The 23,951-nt window shown below is 40.3% G+C and overlaps 1 protein-coding gene across 2 annotated transcripts; it reads left to right on the forward strand.

The window, feature by feature from the left end:
* Nucleotides 1-23,180, forward strand: zfyve19 (zinc finger, FYVE domain containing 19). 2 transcript variants are annotated; one of them, XM_048538330.2, is made up of 11 exons: nucleotides 1-193; nucleotides 7,194-7,315; nucleotides 11,096-11,149; nucleotides 13,081-13,232; nucleotides 15,064-15,209; nucleotides 16,343-16,451; nucleotides 18,457-18,672; nucleotides 20,356-20,435; nucleotides 20,842-20,934; nucleotides 21,545-21,684; nucleotides 22,051-23,180. In XM_048538330.2, the coding sequence occupies exons 1-11, from the start codon at nucleotides 140-142 to the stop codon at nucleotides 22,121-22,123; spliced, it is 1,239 nt and encodes a 412-aa protein (XP_048394287.1). In that variant the 5' UTR covers nucleotides 1-139; the 3' UTR covers nucleotides 22,124-23,180. The 2 variants fall into 2 exon arrangements, with proteins under 2 accessions (XP_048394287.1, XP_048394288.1); XM_048538331.2 differs by having other exon boundaries at nucleotides 21,551-21,684.
* Nucleotides 23,181-23,951: the final 771 nt, after the last annotated feature.

The following is a 23,951-nucleotide window of genomic DNA, read 5'->3' on the forward strand; positions in this document are numbered from 1 at the left end:
TTGGTAGCCGTGGAGATGGAGAGCGAAGAACGAGCTCCCTGACGGCATTTAACGTAGGAGGGTCGGTGTGAGTGTAATGTAAAAGTGGTCAGGTTATTGCTTTTTAGAATTGAGAGGTTAACAGCCAAACAGGCCGAAGATGGCTGGAAGATGCTATGGCTGCGCGTCCAAGTTTACTCTCCTGAGAAAAGAGGCAAGTTCATGTTCCTCCTAAAGCAGGCAGTTTGTTTGTGTTAAACTTTGCACCAACATCGCAGCAGTAATTCACACCTGCCAGTGAACATTCTCCGTCTACCTGTCATCAGATTCTACGTGAAACATAATTGCATCATTGAATATTCTGTTTCGGTTGGTAGAATCCAAAGAATATTGTGTGATTAGACCATATTTATGTTTATTTGTTGGGGTACTTTACCGTGGAAAATAATCACAGTGTATTACAGAGATCTATCATGGTTGAAAATGCTCCAATATAACGATGCATGTTCTTGTTTAATTTGATCAAATGGAAATAAACAATTTGCTTTCAAATTCTGTACGCTAGAGTAAATCGTTGGGGATGGAAGTGGATGGGCATGTCTGCCAAGGTGGAGTGATTAAGTTTGGAATGTTCGAGTCTAAGAGTATTTTAACACTTGAGGCTAGAGTTAGCAAAAACATAGTTGGGATGAGTATTCATCGAGGTGAAAGCCAGTAGTTTTGATGAATCGCCTACCCTAAAGCTGGCCTACAGTTTGAAAATTGTATTATGATTTCTCAAGGCTTGGGTGACTGACTAGAGAAGGGAACAAATACTGGTCAAGAGATATAGCATAGAATGGAAAACAATGTCTTTGATTTGCTTGAGATAAACAATCTTAAATGTTGTGAAGGGCTGAAATTTGCATTTTATTTAGGTGATAACTAACTTTTGCAAAAATTACAGTTCATCTATTAGTCTAGTCCTGAACCACAACCCGAAAATGGATGCATCAATTCTACAGTTTTGTTTTAGTTGTAGCTGTTGAGATTTTAAACGGCAAACAAACATCTCGTATTTACTGCTCCTCCCTACCTGGTTAGCTCTGTTGGAAAGTGCAAAAGACTAGTTGTTAGCTGTGGGTGGGACTGGAATGGAGAGAATCATAGCTGATCCCAATCCCTTTAGGATTCTGTTGTTCTCCAAAATGCATCAGGTGGACCTGAGGAAATAAGTTTCAAAATTTCTACTGTCCATGGGTAAATCAAAATTTTTAAAAAAGATGAATTTTTATTTATCTTGTATAGTATTTTCATAGAGTCATAGAGGTTTGTTGAATGGAAAGATGGCCCAACTTGGCCATGCCGTCCAGATTTCACAATTAAACTATTCCCATTTGCCTGCATCTGGTCTATTTCCCTCCTTACCTACACCATACGTGTACCTGACCCAATATGAAATTGTACTTACTTCCACCATTATCTCTGGCAGCCCGTTCCAGACACTCACCACCCCCGGTGTGTAAAAAATGCCCCTCTGCACCTTTTTGTATCTCTCTCCTCTCAGCTTAAACCTATGCTCTGCCATGGGGAAAAGCTGTTGGCTATTTACCTTACCTATGCCACTCATGATTTCATAAGCATCTATAATGTCACCACTCAATCTCCTATGCTCCAGGAGGAAAAAAAATCCCAGCCTATCCAGCCTTTCCCTCTGATTAATAACTTTCCTTTGTATGAGAGTTCTGAGGAAGGGCCACTGGCCTCGAAATGTTAAATGTGATTTCTCTCCATAGTTGCTTCCAGACCTGCGCTTTTGTAGCAATCTCTGTTTTCATTGCCATAGATATTCTCAGAGCAATGCAAGTTGTTACTGTGAGCTGTGTTTAGGGCTGCCCACTACTACCTATACAAAATCTTGATCCAGATTGTTCGCACACTCAATACACCAAACTGGAAATTCATACCTTATTATACACATTAAATGAAATGTCACCAGTTTGAAATTACGAAGCTTCTTCACTTCAGGAGTCCACAGAACAACAATCATCAGATAACCTTGTCATCAAGTCTCCTCTTAAAAGTTAGACAACTGCGACCAGAATGTTGTGAATGAATTTGTCAAGGTGTCCAATAATACCAAAGCAGTCAAATCAATACATACACAAGCTGGTCTCAATACAAAGCAGTCGCAACTTTATTAGGAACAAAGTTACAATAACCTTTCTTACTAAACATACTGTCTCTAAACCTATTTGGCCTCTTACGGTTGCAGAACTTCTCGAGTCCTTTGTAGACATTATGCAGCTGCCTTGTCTCTGGATCTGCGAAGCTGCTCTCTCTCACTCTGTTTGGCTTGTCATACTGATCTCCCCAAAGTCTTCAGACAATTACAAGAGAGTGGTGTGTTTTTATACATTTTCGGTGGCTTTTCTGGAACTTTCTGTAGTTCTGGCCAATCAGGGGCATACACTTAATAGTTTGAAACAGACTTAATCATTTGGAAGGCATGTTACTGTTAGTTTCTTTGTCTAGCAGGATCCAGAGCATTTCTGTTTGAGCCCTCCTTTATTTGGGGGTATGTCTGTCCAACATAACTGTTGTCTTTTACATTAAGCTAATATCATTAGCGCCTGGCTGCTGTGTTTGAGCTGAGTCTACTGTGTGGATTTTGTGCTTTCAATGTTTTACTTGGCCAGTGCACCAGCATCCCTTGCTGTTTGGCCGAGTTAGTAATCTATCTGTGTTTTTGCAGCCCAGAGGCTTCTACACGTCCAGTATAAGTTATCTTTGCAAAACATAAGCAAGATATTAATGGACCATTTGGCTTGCTTCCAACAAACAACCTCTTGTCTTCCTGAGTTCTGTAAATTGTATTCCTGTCTTTTTGTTTCCTCTTTGAAAACCTGATGAATGCACCTGAGCCTGTTTATATTTTTTAAAAAATCTATGTTCACAAACCAAGTTTCGGTCTGAGGACCTCACCAGGTTGCCCAAGGCAAAACATCTCCAGACACATTGGAATATAGACAGCAAAACAAATTTGTAATTGTCAATCAACATTTATTTTGGGGGAAAATAACTTAAAAGCCTAACCTTTCTTTGAAAAATGTGTGAATTTTAAACTTTAAACAATTTAATCTGTAACCATGAAATAAATTATTTCCTCAAAAAATGTTTTCATAATTTTCCACAAAATTGTGAAAAATTACAACATGTGGCAGTGCCAATTTAAAATAAAGTCAGTGTATTGACTATCTCCTCTGTAGTGTTGGGATACTGCCATTAACTCAAGATTGACTGGAACCAAGAGGAATTTCTGCTATTCAGTAGACAAGTGAAGGTGTTTATCTACACAGCTTAAAGCCACCAAAGCTGCATTATACTATCTGGGAATACTATAAAAGTACTGCTACAACTGAAATAATCAGTTACACAGCAATATCCAGTTGTTGGGCAACCAGAAGATTAATGCAAAATAATAAATCTCTTTTTGCTTTTCACTGTCTCCTCTGTCTAGTGTTCCCCAAACACGTTGCCCCTATTCTTCCCTTCCTTCTAATCCACCCCATTACAATGGTATTGTGTTGAGGTATTCTTGCACATCAGAATCTGTATCAATTTACCCTCGCTGCAATGTTATCCTTGTATCTGAAAATGCTAACTTTTTTTTGTTACCTGCTTGATTCAGCAATTGACAGATTTCTTATTCAAATGAATCATTTGATTCTGTTGAGAGTGACAAATTCATTATTAAGAATGATGAAATTTTCTTTCTCCCAGGCTTTTGGTCTTCTGTGACATACACTTTATCATGTCCTGGCTGGTGACTTATTTGTACAATTGTTTCTGTATTGTTTTGCATTTGATTGGTGTGGATGCTAGGTCATCCAGTCACATTTCCATCTCTTCTGTCCACTGAACTCATCAACCTTCTGAAATGTGTGTCTTTCTGAGGACAAGGCAAGTTCAAGCAATCTGCATGAACCCATGGCATCTCTCCAGGCCATATGCCACATAAGTATTGTCCTGCATGAAACACAAGTGTGACACAGCAGATGGAGCATCTAGGCCAGTGCTGTCCTGTTCCCATCCACACCCAATTTACTTGACTGCTGTGATAATATCAAGTAGAACCAGCATGGCACATGTGTGTAACTTGTGAAACATGTACATTCTGTAACAGTCTTAGCACACAGTACAATATACCATCATTCAGTCTAGGTATGTACGTTTTGACCAACTTTTGAGTGATAGTCCACAATTGCTTATTAACATTACATCATTGAGCTCAGTGTTTTGTGGATTGCTTTGGAGTATAAAAATATGAAAGTCTTATTATAAATATAGAAGTCAGTCCACACCTAGAATACTGTGAACAAACTTGGTCCCTATATTGAAGGAAAGATAGACTGGAATTGAATGCAGTTCAGAGATGGCTCACGATATTGATCCTGCATAAGGAGGGAGAGATTGAGTACGTTGGGCTGTACAAGTTAGAATTTGGAAAAAAGTGGTGACTTCATCGAAATATATAAGGAGACCCGACATGGAATTCTTTACCATGAAGTTTTGAAGAGGCTGGCCCATTCACTATATTTACGGTTGAGAGACACAGTTTTTTAATCAGTAAGGGAATCGATAAGAATGGGATAAAAGTAAGAAAGTGGAGTTGAGGATCACCAAATGAGCCATAATTTTGTTTAATAGTGTAGCAGCTTTGATGGGCCAAATGACCTGCTTCTGCATTTAGAGTTTATTGGTGGTACTGAGCCCAAATGTGCTGGGAATATCCCATGCATCATTTGACAACAGCACCATCAGATCTCTGGTGAATCAGTCCTGGTAACCATAACCAGTGACCCCTGCCAAAGCACAGTCCCAATGGATTTCAGGTGAGGATACGATCCATTACTGCGATAATGCTCTCTGGTTGATTATTGAGCTGAAAATTGCTATTTAAGTGCAGATGCTTTAATCAAAACAACCTGTTTATCCAAAATGCACTGACTGAGCAATTTTGTCAATAAACCAATTTTAAAAACACAACTAACATCACTTTCTTTCCTAACACACACTTTGTTGCATGGAGCTGGGAAAAAGTTCTGGGTTTAATTTCCATCCTAAACTTCAATCAAATCTGTGCATTTTGTCACTGGTTACACTAGGTATGAATGCAATTATTTAAGGTATAAACTAAAATATTCAAACATGCTTGTCAACAATCTATCGCCTTCCATTTCTGTAACATTTTCTTACCTATGCTTACTTCAGTTCAGTCTTCTGCAATTCCATTGATGCCTGTGCAATGCATATTCTGAACTCTTCTGCATCCTGGATTTTAATCCTTCATCATTGAGGCTGTGTCTTTAGTTGCCAAGGCCGTAAGCTAATTAAGCTTAATGTATTCCCTCCCTACCCCACTTAAAGCCTTCTTTAAAAACCTCCCAGCTCCAGATACAGCTTTGCTTAATTTTCTTTGACTAACAAAAATTCTGCCATGCTCTGTTTCAAAATTAACAATTTGCTATTTGCAGAAGTGTTCCAAACTTTACTGCCTTCTGCATGAAGAAATGTTTTCCAATTTCACTTCTGCCTCCAATTTTGAGATTGTATCCTCTGGTGCTTGACTTCCCAAGTTAAGGAAATTGTTTCTCCCAGTCAGACCTATCTGATCTGTTTAATAATCAAACATTTTGATCAAATCTTCCCTTAACCTTCTAAGTTCCAGGGGATACAACACGATTACATTTAACCTCTCCTTCTAGATGTAATATTTTTCTAGTAAACGTACACTGCAGTTCCATTGAGGCCAGGATATCCTTCCTGAGATGTGGAGCGCAAAATTGCTCTGTTTTCCAGGAATGATCAGACCAGGGCTTTGTGCAACTCCCATGTGATTTCAACTTCTTCGTATTCTGTTACCCTCTTAATAAACACTTGTATTCCATTAACTTTTTTTTGTTGTTTTCTCTACTGGCTTGTGATGTTTTTATTGTGTGTACCTTGACATTGAAGTTTCTTTGATCTTAACTGTATCTAGCTTTCCACCATTTAGAAAACATCCTGTTAAATCCTTTTTACGTTCAAATTGGATGATGTCACATTGAAGTCAATGTACCACAGCTTTGCTTACTCAATTAGTTTTTTTATAATTGTGCACTTACAATATCATGTAACCTTATATCATTGAATACAAAATATCCCATTATACTTTGCATTAAATTTCATTTACCACTCGCCCACCTATTCATCTAACCTGTTTATGGTTCATAATACTTGAGTTTTATCATCCATACATTTTGAAATGTAAAATAAAATACATGTAAATATTGGAGATCAAGAAATGATTCACTCCCCACTATCCACCTTCCCCAGGATTGAAAATGAACCATTCACCACGACTCTTTCCTGCTGCTTTGCCTTTTTTGTATCTTTGCTGCCATTGTTCCTTCAACTTTGCTATTCAGCCTGTTTTTTGAAAGTAGCTATTTTTTGCCAATTTATGTACAGCTGTGCTTTAGATCCTTGATTGTTACAGCGTCACACAAATCCTGTGCCCAGTAGCTTAAGGGGGCAGGTCACTGCTGAACATGTCACATACTATGCTACTGTTTCAGTGAACATGGGTCACTTTACCCCAAATAACATCTTGTTTGGTTTGCCACCAGGAATCACAGCGTTGTTCGTTTCTTTGTAGATATAACAATTTCTTGCCCAGGTAAAATTCTGTTTCATTTTGGCAATAAACGCTTTCAATTTTGAGTGGGGTAATGAGCCTTCTCTGGTTTCAAAGGCCTGAACAATAGCCTATCAGCATGATTTTGCATCACAATCTTGCAGGCATTGCAAAAGCTCTTGGGGCAGCTGGATTGCCTGGCCTAATAGCCAGCCCATTTTGAAGTTCCACATGCACATTGGCCACATTTTTAACATCAGAGCCCTCTTAACTCATTGGAAAAGTCAATCAAATTAGTCAGTCATGATTTACTGTTAACAATTCTCTTCTGGCTTGCTTTGATCCATATTTGTCCAAGTGACTCTTAATTTTGACCTTTATTAGTATTTGTAAATGCTTTGCCGCCACCAGGGTTATACAGACTGGCTGCCATTGCTGGGTTTATCCTAGCATCTTTTTTGAATGAGGGCATAAAGTTTGCAGTGTTACAGTCATCTGACACCATCCTTCTAAAAGACTTCCTGGTGACTTATCTATTTTTTTTTAATTTTGGCAGCTTGGGTGCAAGAACTGTGGCCATGCGTATTGTTCATCATGTCTCACCTACAGCACCTTGGTCCCTCGCTGTGGGAGTACACAGCAAAAAGTCTGCAGGCAGTGCTATGGAATCCTCACAAGGTACTCAAGCTATTAAGCACCGTAGGCATGTGGTAACATGAGCCACATCTATCCATGCCAATATGAAACCTGAATAATCAAGGAAATTAATAAACTATTCTCATTCATGGTGACACCAGAGCAGAACCTAGTGGTATCAGAGCAGAGGACTGAGATAGAAGGAGAACTGAGAAATAAATTACATAAATATCTGAAGAGCCATTCGGACTTGAAACAATTACTCTGTTCACTCTCTACAGATGCTGCCAGACCCACTGAGTTCTCCAGCACTCTGTGTTTATTTCAGATTTCCAGCATTTCTTGTATTTTGCACTTATCAATGTTGGTGAGCTAGAACGTAAAGTTGATCTAATAATCTCCTTTCTATTTCCTGTAAGCACAGACAAAATAGAGCAAGAAATGAAATCAGAGATAATGGGAACTGCAGATGCTGGAGAATTCCAAGATCATAAAATGTGAGGCTGGATGAACACAGCAGGCCAAGCAGCATCTCAGGAGCACAAAAGCCGACGTTTCGGGCCTAGACCCTTCAGCAGAGAGGGGGATGGGGAGAGGGAGCTGGAATAAATAGGGAGAGAGGGGGAGGCGGACCGAAGATGGAGAGTAAAGAAGATAGGTGGAGAGAGTATAGGTGGGGAGGTAGGGAGGGGATAGGTCAGTCCAGGGAAGACGGACAGGTCAAGGAGGTGGGATGAGGTTAGTAGGTAGCTGGGGGTGCAGCTTGGTGTGGGAGGAAGGGATGGGTGAGAGGAAGAACCGGTTAGGGAGGCAGAGACAGGTTGGACTGGTTTTGGGATGCAGTGGGTGGGGGGGAAGAGCTGGACTGGTTGTGTGGTGCAGTTGGGGGAGGGGACGAACTAGGCTGGTTTAGGGATGCAGTAGGGGAAGGGGAGATTTTGAAACTGGTGAAGTCCACATTGATACCATATGGCTGCAGGGTTCCCAGGCGGAATATGAGTTGCTGTTCCTGCAACCTTCGGGTGGCATCATTGTGGCAGTGCAGGAGGCCCATGATGGACATGTCATCAAGAGAATGGGAGGGGGAGTGGAAATGGTTTGCGACTGGGAGGTGCAGTTGTTTGTTGCGAACTGAGCGGAGGTGTTCTGCAAAGCGGTCTCCAAGCCTCCGCTTGGTTTCCCCAATGTAGAGGAAGCCGCACCGGGTACAATGGATGCAGTATACCACATTGGCAGATGTGCAGGTGAACCTCTGCTTAATGTGGAATGTCATCTTGGGGCCTGCGATAGGGGTGAGGGAGGAGGTGGGACAAGTGTAGCATTTCCTGCGGTTGCAGGGGAAGGCACCGGGTGTGGTGGGGTTGGAGGGCAGTGTGGAGCGAACAAGGGAGTCACGGAGAGAGTGGTCTCTCTGGAAAGCAGACAGGGGAGGGGATGGAAAAATGTCTTGGGTGGTGGGGTCGGATTGTAAATGGCGGAAGTGTCGGAGGATGATGCGTTGTATCCGGAGGTTGATAGGGTGGTGTGTGAGAACGAGGGGGATCCTCTTGGGGCGGTTGTGGCGGGGGCGGGGTGTGAGGGATGTGTCGCGGGAAATGCGGGAGACGCGGTCAAGGGCGTTCTCAATCACCGTGGGGGGAAAGTTGCGGTCCTTAAAGAACTTGGACATCTGGGATGTGCGGGAGTGGAATGTCTTATCGTGGGAGCAGATGCGGCGGAGGCGGAGGAATTGGGAATAGGGGATGGAATTTTTGCTGGAGGGTGGGTGTGAAATCATTGAAATCATTGGCTTTAGCTTGTCAGGACTAAAGGTGCAATTTCACAAGGTTGTAGTCATGCTACCGAGCCAGTGGTTTTGTTTGCAGACGTTTTGTCACCTTGCCAGGTAACATCTTCAGTGTGCCTCTTGTGAAGCTTCGGTGTTCTGTCCCACTTCTTATTTATATGCCATGGTTTGCTGGGGTGGTTGGTGTTAATTCTAGTTTTGTTTTTCAGTGGTTTATACATAGAGTCTAACTCAATGTGTTTGTTGATGGAGTTCTGGTTAGAATACCAGGACTCCAGAAATTCCCTGGTGTGTCTCTGTTTGGCATGTGCGATTATCGACGTGTTGCCCTAGTTGAATTTGTGTCCTTTGTTGTCCCTGTGTAGTGAGACAAGTGAGAATTGGCCGTGTTTCATGTTGACTAATTAGTGCTCATGTATCCGTATAGTCAATATTCTTCCGGTTTGGCCTATGTAATGTTTCTCACAGTCCTTGCGTGGTATTTTGTACATTACCCAAGTTTTGCCAGTTTTGAGTATGGGATCCTTTACGTACGTCAGTAGCTGTCATGGGGTGGTTGCTGGTTTGTGGACTACTAGGGACCAAGTAATCTTGTGGTCATCTCTGAAATGTATGGTAGGGTGATTAGTGACTCTGGTCGTGTTGTGTCTTCCTGTTGTGGTCTGTCTCAGAGGTAACGGCGGATTGTGCTTTTTGGGTATCCATTTCTTTTGAAGACTCCATATTGGTGCTTCTGTTCTGCTTTGCATAATTCCAGGTTGCTGCAATGTGTTGTGGCTCATTTATATAGTGCCCTGGTGCAGCTCCATTTGTGGGCTTTGGGGTGGTTGCTGGTGTAATTGAGTATTTAGTCCGTATGTATGGTCTTTCTATATACGGTAGTCTGGAGTTCCCTGTTGTTTTTGCATTCTACCATTATTTACAGGAAGGGTAGTGGATTATTGTTCTCTTCTTCTTTCGTGAATTTTATCCCAGTAAGGATGTTATTTATATGTTGGTGGGTTTCTTCCAGTTTAGTGCATTTAACAATCACAAGGGTGTCATCTACATATCGAATCCAAAGGTTGGGTGGTGAGCACTGTCTGTTCTGAACTTTGCATTACTACTTCTGCAATTAGTCCTGATATTGGTGATCCCTTTGATGTTCCATTGATTTGTTTGTATATGCTGTCATTGAAGGTGAAGTGGATTGTGAGGCACTGATCAAGTAGTTTCATGGTGGTGTCCTCTTTGATGTTGGTGTCCGCCGAGAGAGACAACCAATTCTCACTTGTCTCACTACACACAGATAATGAGGGACACAAATTCAACTGGGACAACACATCCGATAAAGCACAAGCCAAATAGAGAAATGTCGGGGAATTCCCTGGAGACCTTGTATTCCAACCAGAACTCCATCAACAAACATATTGAATTAGATTCTGTGTATGAACCACAGAGAAACAAAAACGGAAAGCAACACCAACCACTGCAGCAAATTGAGGCGTATAAATAATAACGAGACAGGACACCAACGCTTCACCAGAGGCGCGCTGATGATGTTACCTCTGAGCGTGATGAAATGTTTGCAACCAAACCCACCAACTCGGTGAGCATTTCTACAGCCACATCCACAACCCGAACTACAAATCTTCTCAAACTTTAGGTGCAGTTTCATCTCTGTCACCCAATTATCTTTTCAGTGACAGATGAATGATATGCAGTGGTTTTTACGTTGCAGCAGCATAGCAATTATTGTGAATGAATGCTGTAGTTTAGTAATAATGCTATAGCTGAGTTGTGTTGATACATGTTACTGTCAGCCTAGCTATGTTTCTGGTTGATTCTTCAATATATTTAGCCTTAGTGCTTCCGACTGCTCTGAGTTCTGACTGCGTCTTCATGAAGAGGAGATATTTCTTAGCAGGAAGAGAAGGTTAGCTTTATTCTGAGTCCATCCTTCAGAATTAGCAATAGTACATAAAATGTGAAGATATAAAAATGGAACAACAAGAAAGTAGAATTTTTGAATAAAGCACTTTTTCATTCTTTCACAGGTCTGGGAAACAGGACAATGCTGCAAAGTGGTCTCCACCAGAGAACTACAAGAAGTGAGTAGTCGGATAACAATTCTACATTGTGAAACTGTATTTGTTAGTCTATAGTTATAAGGGCTACCACCTCTAACATAGAACTTGAACTGGACAATCTTGAGAAAGAGGAAATTAGGAACATCTGAAGGTGAAAACTGAATAGTTTGCTGATTGAAGGATCATTTATAGTCGATTTAATACATATTCACTACTTACTTGTCTTCTGGCTGATCTGTACCTCCTGTTAACCCCCTTTTTAATATAAATCCCTGCTAAAGATTTTTCAGTGGAAGTGGATGAGGATTGGAACTCATGAGAATGCTGAAATTTTGAGTGTTTTCCTGTCTGCAGCAGAATGTACATCCCATCCCTTCCCTCTTAGTGTAACTTGTAGAATTTCTGTGTAATATATTTCTTTCATTAGAAATCGAATTGCCTTTGGTGTTCTAGTTTGTAATTTTCTATATTTGTTTGTATCTCTGTGTCTATATCTCTGCAATGAGCATCATGTTGTTTTGAGAGTGAATCCATTGATGTGGGGTTTACAGCCCCATCCCCCCTCTATCTGACTGTTGGTCCCTCTTGTGTTTAAAGTGATGCAATGCTGATGGTCATGTTGATTTGTATCTCTTTGTGTGTCGTTTTGTTTCACTGTGTGTGTGTGTGTGTGTGTGTGTGTGTGTGTGTGTGTGTGTGTGTGTGTGTGTGTATATCACTGCCTACATTGGGACACATTTTGTCCTGGAGGGAGGTTTTAATGAATCAATGAATGAAAAAGTAATGATGAAAGGTTCAGAGTAGCTATCCCACTCTGTCGCGCTCTTTATTTCTTTTTCTCTGCCTTTCTTTCTCTGTCTCTCTTTCTTTCTTTCTCTCTGTCTGTCTCTTTGTCTCTCTCTCTTTCTCTCTCTGTCTCGCTCTTTCTGTCTGTCTTGCTCTAACTTTCGTTCTTTCCCTCTCTTTTGTGTTTAAATTAATGCCGCCCTGCACCACTTCAGGAAAACATTAAATTCTGTGAATCTCTCCAGTTTCACAATTGTTTCATTCGTTGAGCAGTGTCTTTGGAGAAACAGCAGTTTTGTCCAATCACTTGCCATGTCGTCTCTAAGGTATGAGCAGAAGGAGATGAGCATACGCAGTGCTAGTCTCACCTCCACTTTTTTGATTGTTTTCGGAGTAGATTACAAATTAATAGAACTATTACAGTATGGAAACAGGCCATTTGACCCAACAAGTCCACACCAACTCTCCAAACAGCATCCCACCCAGACTTACCCCACCACTCTGTCTCCCTGTAACCCTGCACTTCTCACAGTTCATCCACCTAACCTACACATCCCTGGACATAATGGGCAACGTTGCATGGCCAGTCCACTTAACCTGCACATCTTTGTGGGAGGAAGCCAGAGCAACCAGACGAAAACCACACAGACACGGGTAGAATATGCAAACCCACACTGATAGACGCCTGAGGTTGGAATTGATTACAGATCCCTGGTGTTTGAGAGGCAGCAGTGCTAACCACTGAGGAACCGTGCCACCCTAAATTGCAGACACTGCGACAAAATTCACCTTGTCTCCTTACAAAACCGTTTACCCAGAGGTGCCTGGATACAGTTGCAGTGGAAATACTTGATTTAATGTGTATAATGTCAAGAATACTGCCCAAAGACAAATAACTGTGGGTTAAATAAATACAAATATTGTAAAAATATATTTCCGCAATCATTTCTTAACATAAGCATCTTCCACTCTGTGGACAATTGCAGTCCACAAGGTAGGGGGGGGTGTGTGTACTCAGACCGACTGTTAACAGCTTCCACAAAGGAAACTCACATTTTGAAAATGCAGGAATATATAATTAGAAATGGCTATTGATGTGCTTCCCCAGTGCAATCACTCAGACTGATATAGCCCCCATAAAGCTTTCTTCTGGGTTTCTGATGTAGGCGAGTGGCTGCTTTTGAGGCTAAACAGAAGGAACAAACTGCAGACAACAAAGCAGGTAGTCAGGCACCAAGTATGAAGTTTCTGGGACTGTCAAAAGAGGACCGAGCCATTGCTGAACGACTGGAGAAGTTGAAGGAAGGAACCAAATTGAGTGAGTTATTATTTTTAATCAGAATAATTCCATTGCATACAGTAGAAACCTCTCTATTTTATAGAATTTCTGGTTGAGCCTGGTACGTACTTGTGCCTGGGTCTAAAGATTACAAATTCCACATTAGGATTTGAATATATGGTCTAGGCCAATGTGTACTGCTGAAAGAAAATTGCATTGCCTAAGGTGTTACAGTTTGTTACATATATTGTTATATTTTGCACTGCTTAAAATATGAGGGTTTTTGAGTGTGTTGTGGTCAACGTTCGTTTCCTGAATTTTGAGTTAACTGGTTAGTCAGCTGGATGGCTGGTGTATCATGCAGAGTAACAGCAACAGCATGGGTTCAATTCCTGCACCGGCTGAAGACTGAAGGACTCTCCTTCTCGGCCTCTGAGTAATGATGACCCTCAGGTTAAACCACCACCAGTCATCTCTCTGGAACAGGGAGAGCTGCCCAATAATCTCATAGTATTATGACGACTTTGTTTGTCTTTAGATTGGGGGTCAAATCTTGAATCTGTATTTTTACTATTTCCTGTTTATTAATGAAATGTGGCCAGTCAATTTTAATTTATATTGGTAAGGGTGATTTTGTCAGCTGATTGCAAAATGATGCAACTATTTCCTTGTGGATTGCTGAGGATGCATGTTACTGTCTAGACTGCACATGTCACTTTAAAGACGGATTGGTTAACAAAGATTACTTAACTTTCAACACTTTTCATTTATCCTTGCTGTTTGTGGAATTCTTTTGGGAGCAGCAAGTATTTTGCGTTCCTTGGCATCATTGATTAATCTTCAGAGTAGCTCATTGCCTCTGGCCCATTAGGCAATGTGTTTTATGATACAAGCCATTTTTCTTGTTTGAATATTGTTTTAAAAGCATTAAATATGGCAGGGAGAAGTGATGTACCCAAAACATGAGTGCCATGAGTGTCATGGTCCCTGATTTCTGCTTTCACTGTGTCTCCAGTCTGTATTGGGCCCTTTGGAGTCTTGCATTTCCACTTTCTCCAGTGATAATTTGTCAAAACCTGTGTAGGGATGCAATTTGTGCCCTTTACGTTGCATACCAGTGATGTTGATTTACCTGCTCTTTGCTGGGAAGCTATCATAGTATTCAACATGTGGGATGAGCAATTAATAGTCTGGGCGAATACAAAACACTTCAGGTAAAAAGCTGGGTTAACAGAAAAAAATATATAAAGTAATTTCCTGAAGAATTAGTGACAAGTTGAGACTTTATTTTAGTCTGGAGAAGTTGTTGCAACCTGGTTAATAATGTCTGAATGGAAGGTGGAAGCAACCTCAATAATTTCAAAATTACTTTCGAAAGGGGTGAATTTTACAGTCTGGAGAAAATTGACCTTTTCCAGCAGCAAACTGAAAGTTGCCTGCTGTAACTTCCATATGGAGAGATCTTGATGTCGAGCTTGGTTGGTGCTTTTGGTAAGCAATAAAGATATATGTCTCATCATCTCAAAGTACTAGCACAGACAGTGAAATATTTTAAAATGTAGCCACTGTTGTAACATGTACGAATCATCCTGAAATTGCCTCCGTTCAAATTGAAACAGCCCTTGAGCTACAACACTTCATTGACAGTGTCTGGAAAAATATTCCTCTTTGTTTCGACTTTTACAAAATTCAAGAATACCATCTGGAGAAACAAAACTATTATCGCAACATGAAAACTTACAGATGATCCATTCAGACTTGTCTCCACCGGAATGCTAAAAATTTTGCAACCATTAGGTAGGGACTGAATTGGATCACTGCCTGGTTACATGTTGCTTTCCATTCTGTAACGTTTTCCTTTTTGTTGCAGAATCTGTAGCTTCTCAACAAGAGATTGAATTGCGACTGGCTGCATTAAAGAAGGACCCTCTGCAGCCTATACCCTCCACAGCAGAGATCGAGGGCAAGCTAGCCCAGTTAAAGGGTCAGCCACCACCTCCAAAAGCCCCCAGACCTGTAAGGGCCTAGTCCTTTCTTATAAAAATACAAGTTACGAACAGGAATTGCATTGAGTTTGGAATGAAATGCCTTTGATATTTTTCTGAAGTTTTGCTTATTGGAGTAGCGGAAGGTGCAGTGCAAGCTTTGAATGGTTCATGTTTTTGTTTCAGTGTTGTAAAGATTAGTTCAGAAAAATGAATTTCTCTCAGCTTCTTAAAAAAAATCACATTACTTAGTTTTCTAAATTGTTAAATTTCATGAGTAATTGAGTAATGTTTTCTTAATTTTGATTAACGTTGTAGGTGACAACTTTGTCCTTTGTAAGTGCTAAGTGTGTTAAGAGTTTAACCCAAGTCCAAATGCTTTAGGTGTCAGAACTTCTTATTGGTGGGAAAGTTTCCAGATCCTGTCTACTTTTAAATGTAAGCTTGCTTCCGGTGTGAAAACACAGAAAATACTGGAGGAATGCAGCAGGTCTGGCGGTATCTGTGGAGAGATAAACAGAAGTTGAAATGGAGATGCTGAGTTTCTCCCAGCATTTTCAGTGTTTTCTTTCCCTCAGATGCTGGAAAACTACAACATTTTTGCCTTTTGTTGAAGCTTAGAGATTCAGTATTAAACCTCTTGGTATGATGTTCATCTGTTCACCTCTGTTATTAGCAATCTTTTGCGCTGAAGCGTCACACTCATTGGTCAGACATAGCTCCAGAACTTCTGTAGTTTTTACCCATTTCCTATTCCAAGAATCCCATGGACTCTCCTGGGGTTAGAGTCATACAAGCAAACCCTTCGGCCCAACTCACCAGTGTTGACTAAAAATCCTAAATTAATCTGGTCCCATTTTCCAGCATTTGGCCCATTTCCCTCTAAACCTTTCCTATTCATTTTACCCATCCAGGCTATCAAATTAATGTTGAGTTGACCAGTTGTACATCAAGGACTACATGTATTAAGAATGTTTGTTCATTTTTACATTAAAATCCATCAATCGCAACTCATAACAAAGCTTTCATCCCGGCAGTCTAAACATTAGACCTATTTCACAGCAGTGAAGGCATAACGTACCATATTCCAAATTCAGTTGTTTAGCTATCTGCAAATACCTGTTGGAAGTTTAGCTGAAGGCTGTTTCTTTTTAACTGTTATAGAGTTATCAGACTCCTGATACTAGGACTCAAATGGAACAAGCCAATGACCTCTTCAAACAAATATCAGAAGAAGCAGCCATAGACCAAAAATACAGCCCTGGTCTTAAAGGCAAGTTGTATGAAAACTCTTTTGTTCATTCGCTACATGTGCCTTTCTTTTGAGTTTCTTGAATTCCAAAAGTTTAAGCGTGCCAATGAAATGGCCACTGATAAAAGTTCTTCAGCCAGGGAATGCTCAGGATTGTCAAGTATGCTGCCACAGCGGTATTTGACCTCAATGTATATAAAAGGCAGCGAGATGGTATGAATAAGGGAAAAAAGAATGAAAACTTAGGCTGAAGTAGGTGGGAGGAGGTTCACCGACCTGTTGGACGAAATGGCTTCTTGCTGTGCAGGGACTCTCTCATCTTTCACTAATTCTTTTCAGGAATCCTTTCTCCATACAAATTTTAAAAAAAATTCTTTGTCTTCTCTTTTATTGGTATTAAATGTTCTCTGCTTGAAAATATCGCCAAGGCACATTGCTAGCTTCCTGTCTGAAATCAAGAGAAGCAAGTAGAAAGAGCCAGTTTATTCTTGCTGAATACAAGGAAAAACTGAGCCTAGTTTTCCTGATTGCAATAGTGGAGTTTTACATCCCACCCTGTGGTGAGTAAACCTCTTTCCCAATGGTCCATGCTGTTTCATGCACCGTCCCTTTTTAATTCTCCCTGCAGACATTATTTTTCGTCAGTTATTTCATGTGAATGTGTTAACATTCTTAATAGCAGTGTCATAGGTGCTAGCAGTTGCTATACCTAAATAGTCATTATTCATAATTAATGGCAACTATTTTTCACCCATGAGAAGCAGTCATTACTGTTGACATTGTAATGTGATTTTCTGCCTGTTAGAAGCTGGACCCCTAGTTATTTATTCTTGTTATTATCCTTACCACAGGAATTATTATGCCCAGTTGCAGCACCCTATTTGTTGCCTTTTTCTTTTATCAGTTAACTGGCACAAAATTGGAAATAAAGCTTGCGTCCCTTTTGGATTGTACAACTCAATTTTTAGGCAGTATGTTTTCAGGTTGGGAAACTTTTGATTTGCTGTAACCCTCTTAGTTTGCCTTTGTGAAACAAGACATGTAAAATGTCGCACAGGCAATATGAACAAAGAATGGGAACACATTGCCTGCATGTGTTTGTGATCAATTTCCCAATCAACTGTGGTGTGATAAGGAGAGACCAATTGACATGAGGTTTAGGTACATTGTTCCGAACCATTCCTTGTAACCAAGAGCTTGTCCTGTTTAAAAAGTTGAATGATGCCACAACTGGACCACTGTGCTTAGATTCCTTCGTCATTTTGTAAATGTTCAGGGAGGATGCTGCTGGGAATCAAAATGTTTCTGTAATCATGGAGAAAAATCAAAGGATGTTGCTAATACATTAGGACCTATTATGTTAATCAAACTGTTGCCCCTGTAAACTTTCTGCCCTTTTTTATTCCTGTGGACAAGTGCACCGATGTATTGGCACCAAGTTTCACTAACATGTTTGATTTCAGCAGACCTTGCCATTGGGTTCACAGTTGGTTGCACAATTACTGTCATATCACAGAACAGTGATTTGGGGTGTAGTATCTTGACTTCACTGAGAAAAACTCCACATATATCATTCTATTCTTGTAATATCTAGTTCAGACAATGTGAACCTTGCTGTGTTACTCGCCATCATGAAAATTGAATGCCTGGACTACGTTAGTGGCTCAAAAACAAAGCATGAAACATGCCTTAATTATTTTTGGCCACGAGCTTTCTCATTGAGTTGTACAATAATTCAAATGCCCTGCGTTGAACCAGCTAAGAGTTGTTGTGGGATGTTGCAACTGCACACCAACTATGGCTCTGCAAGGCAAAAGAAAGTCACTTTCGTTAAATCCTGATGGTGAGCTATTAAATTCCTGAAAAGAACATGTGTCTGAGTCTTCAGTGAGGATCATACCTTTGATTTTAATGGCTGTTGCACCAGAAGTGTATGCACATTTTCAAACCTTGTGTGACAGGTGTGTTGGCTGAAAGGCACAAATTCTACATGGGCTTACTCACTTCCCCCAATATCTCTAAACAGTCTTTGTGTTGGATATAGATAGTGCAATGAATGACTTGAATAAAGGAATCGATCCACGTAATTTCAACGTTGCCAACGATAACAGCAAACTTTTTGATGAGAAGAGTAATCTGCTGGACCAGGCGACAGCAGAGCTGAAGCAGGACAATTTGCACAGGGAACAAGTCTCGAAGATATCCAGGAGATTGGCCACGTTGAAAGGAGACGACCCAAGTGGTAAGTGCAGATCAATTTGGATGAACATTTCTCTAGATTCTTAAAAAAAAATTACTCTTTGTATGTGATTGCTGCTGGCAATGCTGCTTCTGTCTCCCTGAGGCTATGAGGGCAGACTTTCTCTTCAGATTGCTGCAATGCTTATGGTGATGGTGTTCCCACTAAAGTATGTTGAAGGCTGAAGAATCAAATTTTTTTAATCCACTGACAGTGAAGCACAGTGAAATGTGGAGGTGCAGGAACGAAGTCTTTCCACTCCCCTTATTGTTCAGTTCTCCGCTGTACGCAAGAGGCTATAAATTTGTGTGAGTTTAGACATTGTGTTGACAGGTCATTCTGTTGTTATGCTGTGCACTTTCCATTGGGTCATCTGGTAGAAAGTAGGTGCTGTTCGCCCATTGCCCTATCCTGCGTGAGTTCAACCAATCCAGCAACAACTGGGAATTAAACCTTCGGTTTACTACAAAGCTCAAGTCACAAAGGCATATAAGGAGCTACAATATCTATGTATTTCTCAATTTGTGTTGAGTTTCTAAATGAAAGCACTTTCAATTATCCAATATCTGAAGCTATTGTGCATATTAATATATAATAACTTACGACAGTTTGTATGGGGTTTATGACACATTCATGTATTTAGTTCAATCATTAGGTGAAAGGGATTGACCTTTCCCATTAGGTGTTGGGTCTTTGCCTTTCATGGTCAGCTGGTGGACTGCAGTGGTATCTCCCAAGAGAGACTGACAAAATTGTCCCCTGACTGCTTCATTTTCTGCTCCAGGTGGGAATTAAATATCACCTATTCTGCTCAGCTTACACTACCCATATAATTCAGCTTATTGTGGAAACACTCTCCTTTACCATACGGTAAGAAGGAGCATGGCACAGGTAAGTATGCACCTTCCTCCAGGTACTGAGAATGGTGTGAAATACTCATTGATGAGGCTGTCAGGCCCAACAAGCCCTGACCTTGGCCTTCTAGATTGTAAGAATGTCGTGTGTATAGCGGCTACTACCCAGATGTAGGCCTAATGATACCGTGCTTGGGAAGATGTCTTTCTAGTCATAATCTCTTGTTAGGGGAGGTTGTAGATAATGAACATGAATGCAATATACCTAGCTGGCCTGAGCTCGTTTTTTTGCAGGTGTTCATATTTGTATTGGGGCCTACAAATAATTGCCTCATTGTAAGAAACAAACTTCACCGAAAGGAGGCAAAAAGTTGAAGCTTTTCATCTGGCATTTATCAGAACTAGGATGCAAGAATCAACTTGGAAAAAGGAGCATCGTTTTATGCAGTGTGAGAAGAGGATGCTGATTGGTCAGGTCGTCGTTGGCATGAAGATACATCAAGAACAGTTACCTGTCAATCTTAATTCTGATTCATCAGGATGTTGCCATAGGGATGCAGCAGAGAAGCAGAAATTTAAAACCGTAATTCCTATGATTCTTGTGTACTGTGTCTTAATTCATTGTACAAAAGCTGTGATAAAATTAGCATTCACTGAATAGTGAAATTTTGTTAGTAATGAGTTGAACATTGTTGAGTGATCCAGCATGGAGGCTGTTCTGGGTTAATGAATGTGGTACCAAGACTGCCAATGTACATTTCTGCAAATACACAAAAGACCATAATAAGTAGATTGCAGACTCATGAATGGTTTCTACTTTCTGTCATCATAGCTGTGGATGACTGGCCATATGCTGAGCTGGACAGTGATGAAGAAAATGAAGAGTTGCTTACCCAGAAAATTCTGAAACAGGTCTGATTTGCAATGTTTTGAGGTAATTTTTAGTGTGCCTTTAGCCCTGCAGAAGGGCACTGTCTAAACAAGGAATGAAAGATACATGAGCCAGGCAAGATTTTAAAATTCTTCTCTTTGTTTCCAAATGCGTTTAAACTCTCCTTGCTCCTCTAACAATAATGCCCTTCCCAAAGATATTGTGCACTTCGCTCACTTTCATTGCTCAACCTCTTTCACTGCAAGTTAATCTAGCTAAGGTTCTATTTGAAACTTTTGAGCACCAGAATCATTGTTAACTTTCATAAACATTGTTAGAATAGGTACATTCTTCATCAATGATTTCTTATAAGCTGCAAATAAAAGATCAATTCCTGTTAAAATGATGATGTTCTCTGCACATTGAATGCATTGCTTATGCTTTTAGATTAATGAAGAAATTGCCCTGGATGAAGCAAGTGGTTACAACATCCCTTTAGAGCGACCTAAGCCAGCTCAGCCCATGCTTGCTGGGAAGAAGGTATTGTGTGTAATTGGAAAGTAAATATATGTTTATCTTTATTATTGATGCTGCTCATCTGTTTGTCTAGATTTAGCATTAATTCAGTGTTCCTTTGATGCTTCTGCTACCTTTTCAGCTAACATTAAATTAATAACATTAGTGTGAAGAAAAATTTCAGACAAGGATGAATGATGTTGATCGAAATAAGATTGCCACCGGAAACTGTCTTAAAACGATGCCACGTGTCAACTGCACTGCCTCAGTTTTGTCATCAATTGGCAATACCTGTTTGGACACAGGATAAGGCAAAGGACCAGAAGTTTTGGAAAGCAGCCAGCTCCCTCTTTCACAAACTAATCTTAGCGACCTGGCTTCCCGACATAACTGTCGTCCATCTCTCTCAACTGCAATCAATTGTTCCTTGACCTACTTTTAGCCCTGTCCATCTCTGTAACCTCATACTATTCTATGACCCTTTAAGGTGTCAGACCTGCAATACTGTCCCCTGATGCATCACTAATCTTAATTGCTCCACCATTGACAGCCATATGTTCAGCTGCTTATGCCCAAAACTTTATAATCCCCTTATTAAATCCTAAAAGTAAGTCTAACTTTGTACCTCTGTCAGTTGCAGTCACCGCCCACAGTGCCAATTGCTGAAGGAACAGACAGTGATGAGGAATTGCCTTGGTGCTGTATCTGCAATAGTGATGCTGTGGTCCGTTGTCGTGACTGCGATGGAGATCTCTACTGCCAGAGATGCTTCAGGTAAGAATGGGTGATTAGCTGCTGTGTGCTGCATCTCACTTACCATTCCAAAACAACATGTTGAAGCCACCTACTGCCTGCCACCGTGGTTAATGATGACTGAAGAAACAATGGAGTCTTATCATTATTATTTTGGAATTTGTGCTCTGGTTGCTGGAATTTAACACACAGCATGAAGTTGAGATGGAGATCAATTCCAGTAATTGAAAAGTGCTGAGTCAATTCACATTAACCTGGATTGCAGCTTTTTAGCTTATTAACCCAAGTTATGCTGCTTCTTTTACACAATTTATTTCTCTTATTTGCCATCTTTCTTGGTAATAATGTAACTTTTAAACAATTATTTATGTCAATTTATCTCCACAGGGAAGGCCATGATAAATTTGAAAGAAAAGAACATAGAACATTCAAGTACCATCCACCAAACAAGAAGAAATAACATCCACGTCAGCATCCTTGTGGAGTCTCCCACAGTCGGACACTAAAGAAGTTTAAAATACAGCATTTTCGCACCTTCTAACTCAGTTAAGACTGACCCAAGAGGAAAGTGTGACAGGGAGAGCAACTTAAGAAATTTCAAGACACATGGCTGTGCTAGCAGCCAGCTCCTGACTGAGAAGCATCTAGATTTGTCATTTTTTTGTGTTACGTTCCTGGGTGTCTGCTGCGCCATTACAACTTTTTGTCGATCTTTTGTGCATTGCTTAGGTGGCCATAGGATCCTTGTCCAAGGATCTCTTTTCATTTGGAAATTCTGTGCATTAACAGGCTAATGATGCTTAGCTTACATTCTGAATCCAATTTTGAATAGGTTAATTAGAAACAAAAGGGATGCAGCCAGAGGGTTTTGTTGGAGTTCATTGAAATCAATGTTGGGTAACAGAATGAAATTGTGTTATAACTTGAGATATTTATATATGTACACAACTGAAAATAATAATTTAATGTTTGCCCTCCCTAAGCAATCATTAGCAATAAGCTGACATTTTGTTAGTGGAAATAGATTACAACTTTGTGGGTTTTGAAAGCTGCAATGTTTTTAATCCTCAATCGTCGCCATACTGTGGGCCTATGAATACCAAGTTTGTAACCAACTATCGGGAGAAATGTAAGAATGAGTCTAGTACAATATGAACCTGTCCCTGAGTTTTCATTCCCATTTTCCTCATGTGAACATGTTTGGCACCTACTTGATGCCTTTGCACAGTGCCAGCTGTGATAATGTAATGAGCTCCAGTAAAGTGGCCAATCAGCCTTGGTCAACACTACTAAAACTAGCTGCTTGTCACCTTTCCTGAACTCCTCTCCTAAATACTGAAAGATCTGGAGCTGCTAGGGAGACCAATCTACTGATTTCAAATCACATAACATATTTGTGTATTTAAATACTGACAAGCAAAGAAGTTCACAATTAAATATCATTTTAAAAGAAATAGCTGTGGTTGCTATTTTCAGACTTCTATAATGCAAGTGGCATGTGTGTATATATATATATATATATATATATATATATATATATATAATCTTGCTCAGTTTATATAACAGAGATAGCATGAACTGCAGATGTTGGAGTTGGAGATAAGTGTGGAGCTGGAGGAACACAGCAGGCCAGGCAGCATCAGAGGAGCAGGAAAGTTGACATTTCAGGTCCTGCTCCTCTGCTGCCTGGCCCGCTGTGTTCCTCTAGCTTCACACTTACCTCAAGTTTATATAATACTTTTTTTTAAGTAGTGCTGTGCTACATTGAGAAGTGAAGTAAGTATAAGTGTAAACAAAAATCCACTGCATTAAATGGTGAGAGAAAGTTTACCCTAACAGTTTAAAAGTAGTAACAGTTTCAACTCCAAACCTCATCTTAGCTAGAACGCATGCTCTGTATCCTAGATAATAAACTACATGAGTTGCAACATTCCCAATGGTTTGGTTGGCATCAGGCCTAAAGAGCAAAGCAGTGAAATAGGAAAATATTGAGAAGAGGAGTAGGCACTCTGTTTATACAAACATTATTAATCATCTATCTCCATGCCATTTTTCCAAAAGTCACATTGACAAGTGCTTTGTTTTAATATTCAAAGAAAGAAGCATCTCCTCAGAATTAGAAGTGCCAGTAAAAATTGGATTTCAAAAACACTGCTACAAAGATGACTTGTGTTGTTCAGCATTCTAGATGTAGAAATTATACAAATGAGCAGCTTGCTGATGGATAAGCAGTATGGTTAAGGATGTTTCAGAGATAGTAGGAATTGCAGATGCTGGAGAATCTGAGA

The sequence above is a fragment of the Stegostoma tigrinum genome, chromosome 10 (assembly GCF_030684315.1).
Source record: "Stegostoma tigrinum isolate sSteTig4 chromosome 10, sSteTig4.hap1, whole genome shotgun sequence".
Taxonomy (NCBI): Eukaryota; Metazoa; Chordata; class Chondrichthyes; order Orectolobiformes; family Stegostomatidae; genus Stegostoma; species Stegostoma tigrinum.

Bases quoted from the DNA above. Each gene is read 5' to 3' on its own strand.
- zfyve19 (XM_048538330.2), top strand. From the start codon at position 140: ATGGCTGGAAGATGCTATGGCTGCGCGTCCAAGTTTACTCTCCTGAGA. The intron at 16,452-18,456 runs GCAAGTTGTATG...ATCTCTAAACAG, and splicing joins ATACAGCCCTGGTCTTAAAG to TCTTTGTGTTGGATATAGAT. The intron at 21,685-22,050 runs GTAAGAATGGGT...TTATCTCCACAG, and splicing joins TACTGCCAGAGATGCTTCAG to GGAAGGCCATGATAAATTTG.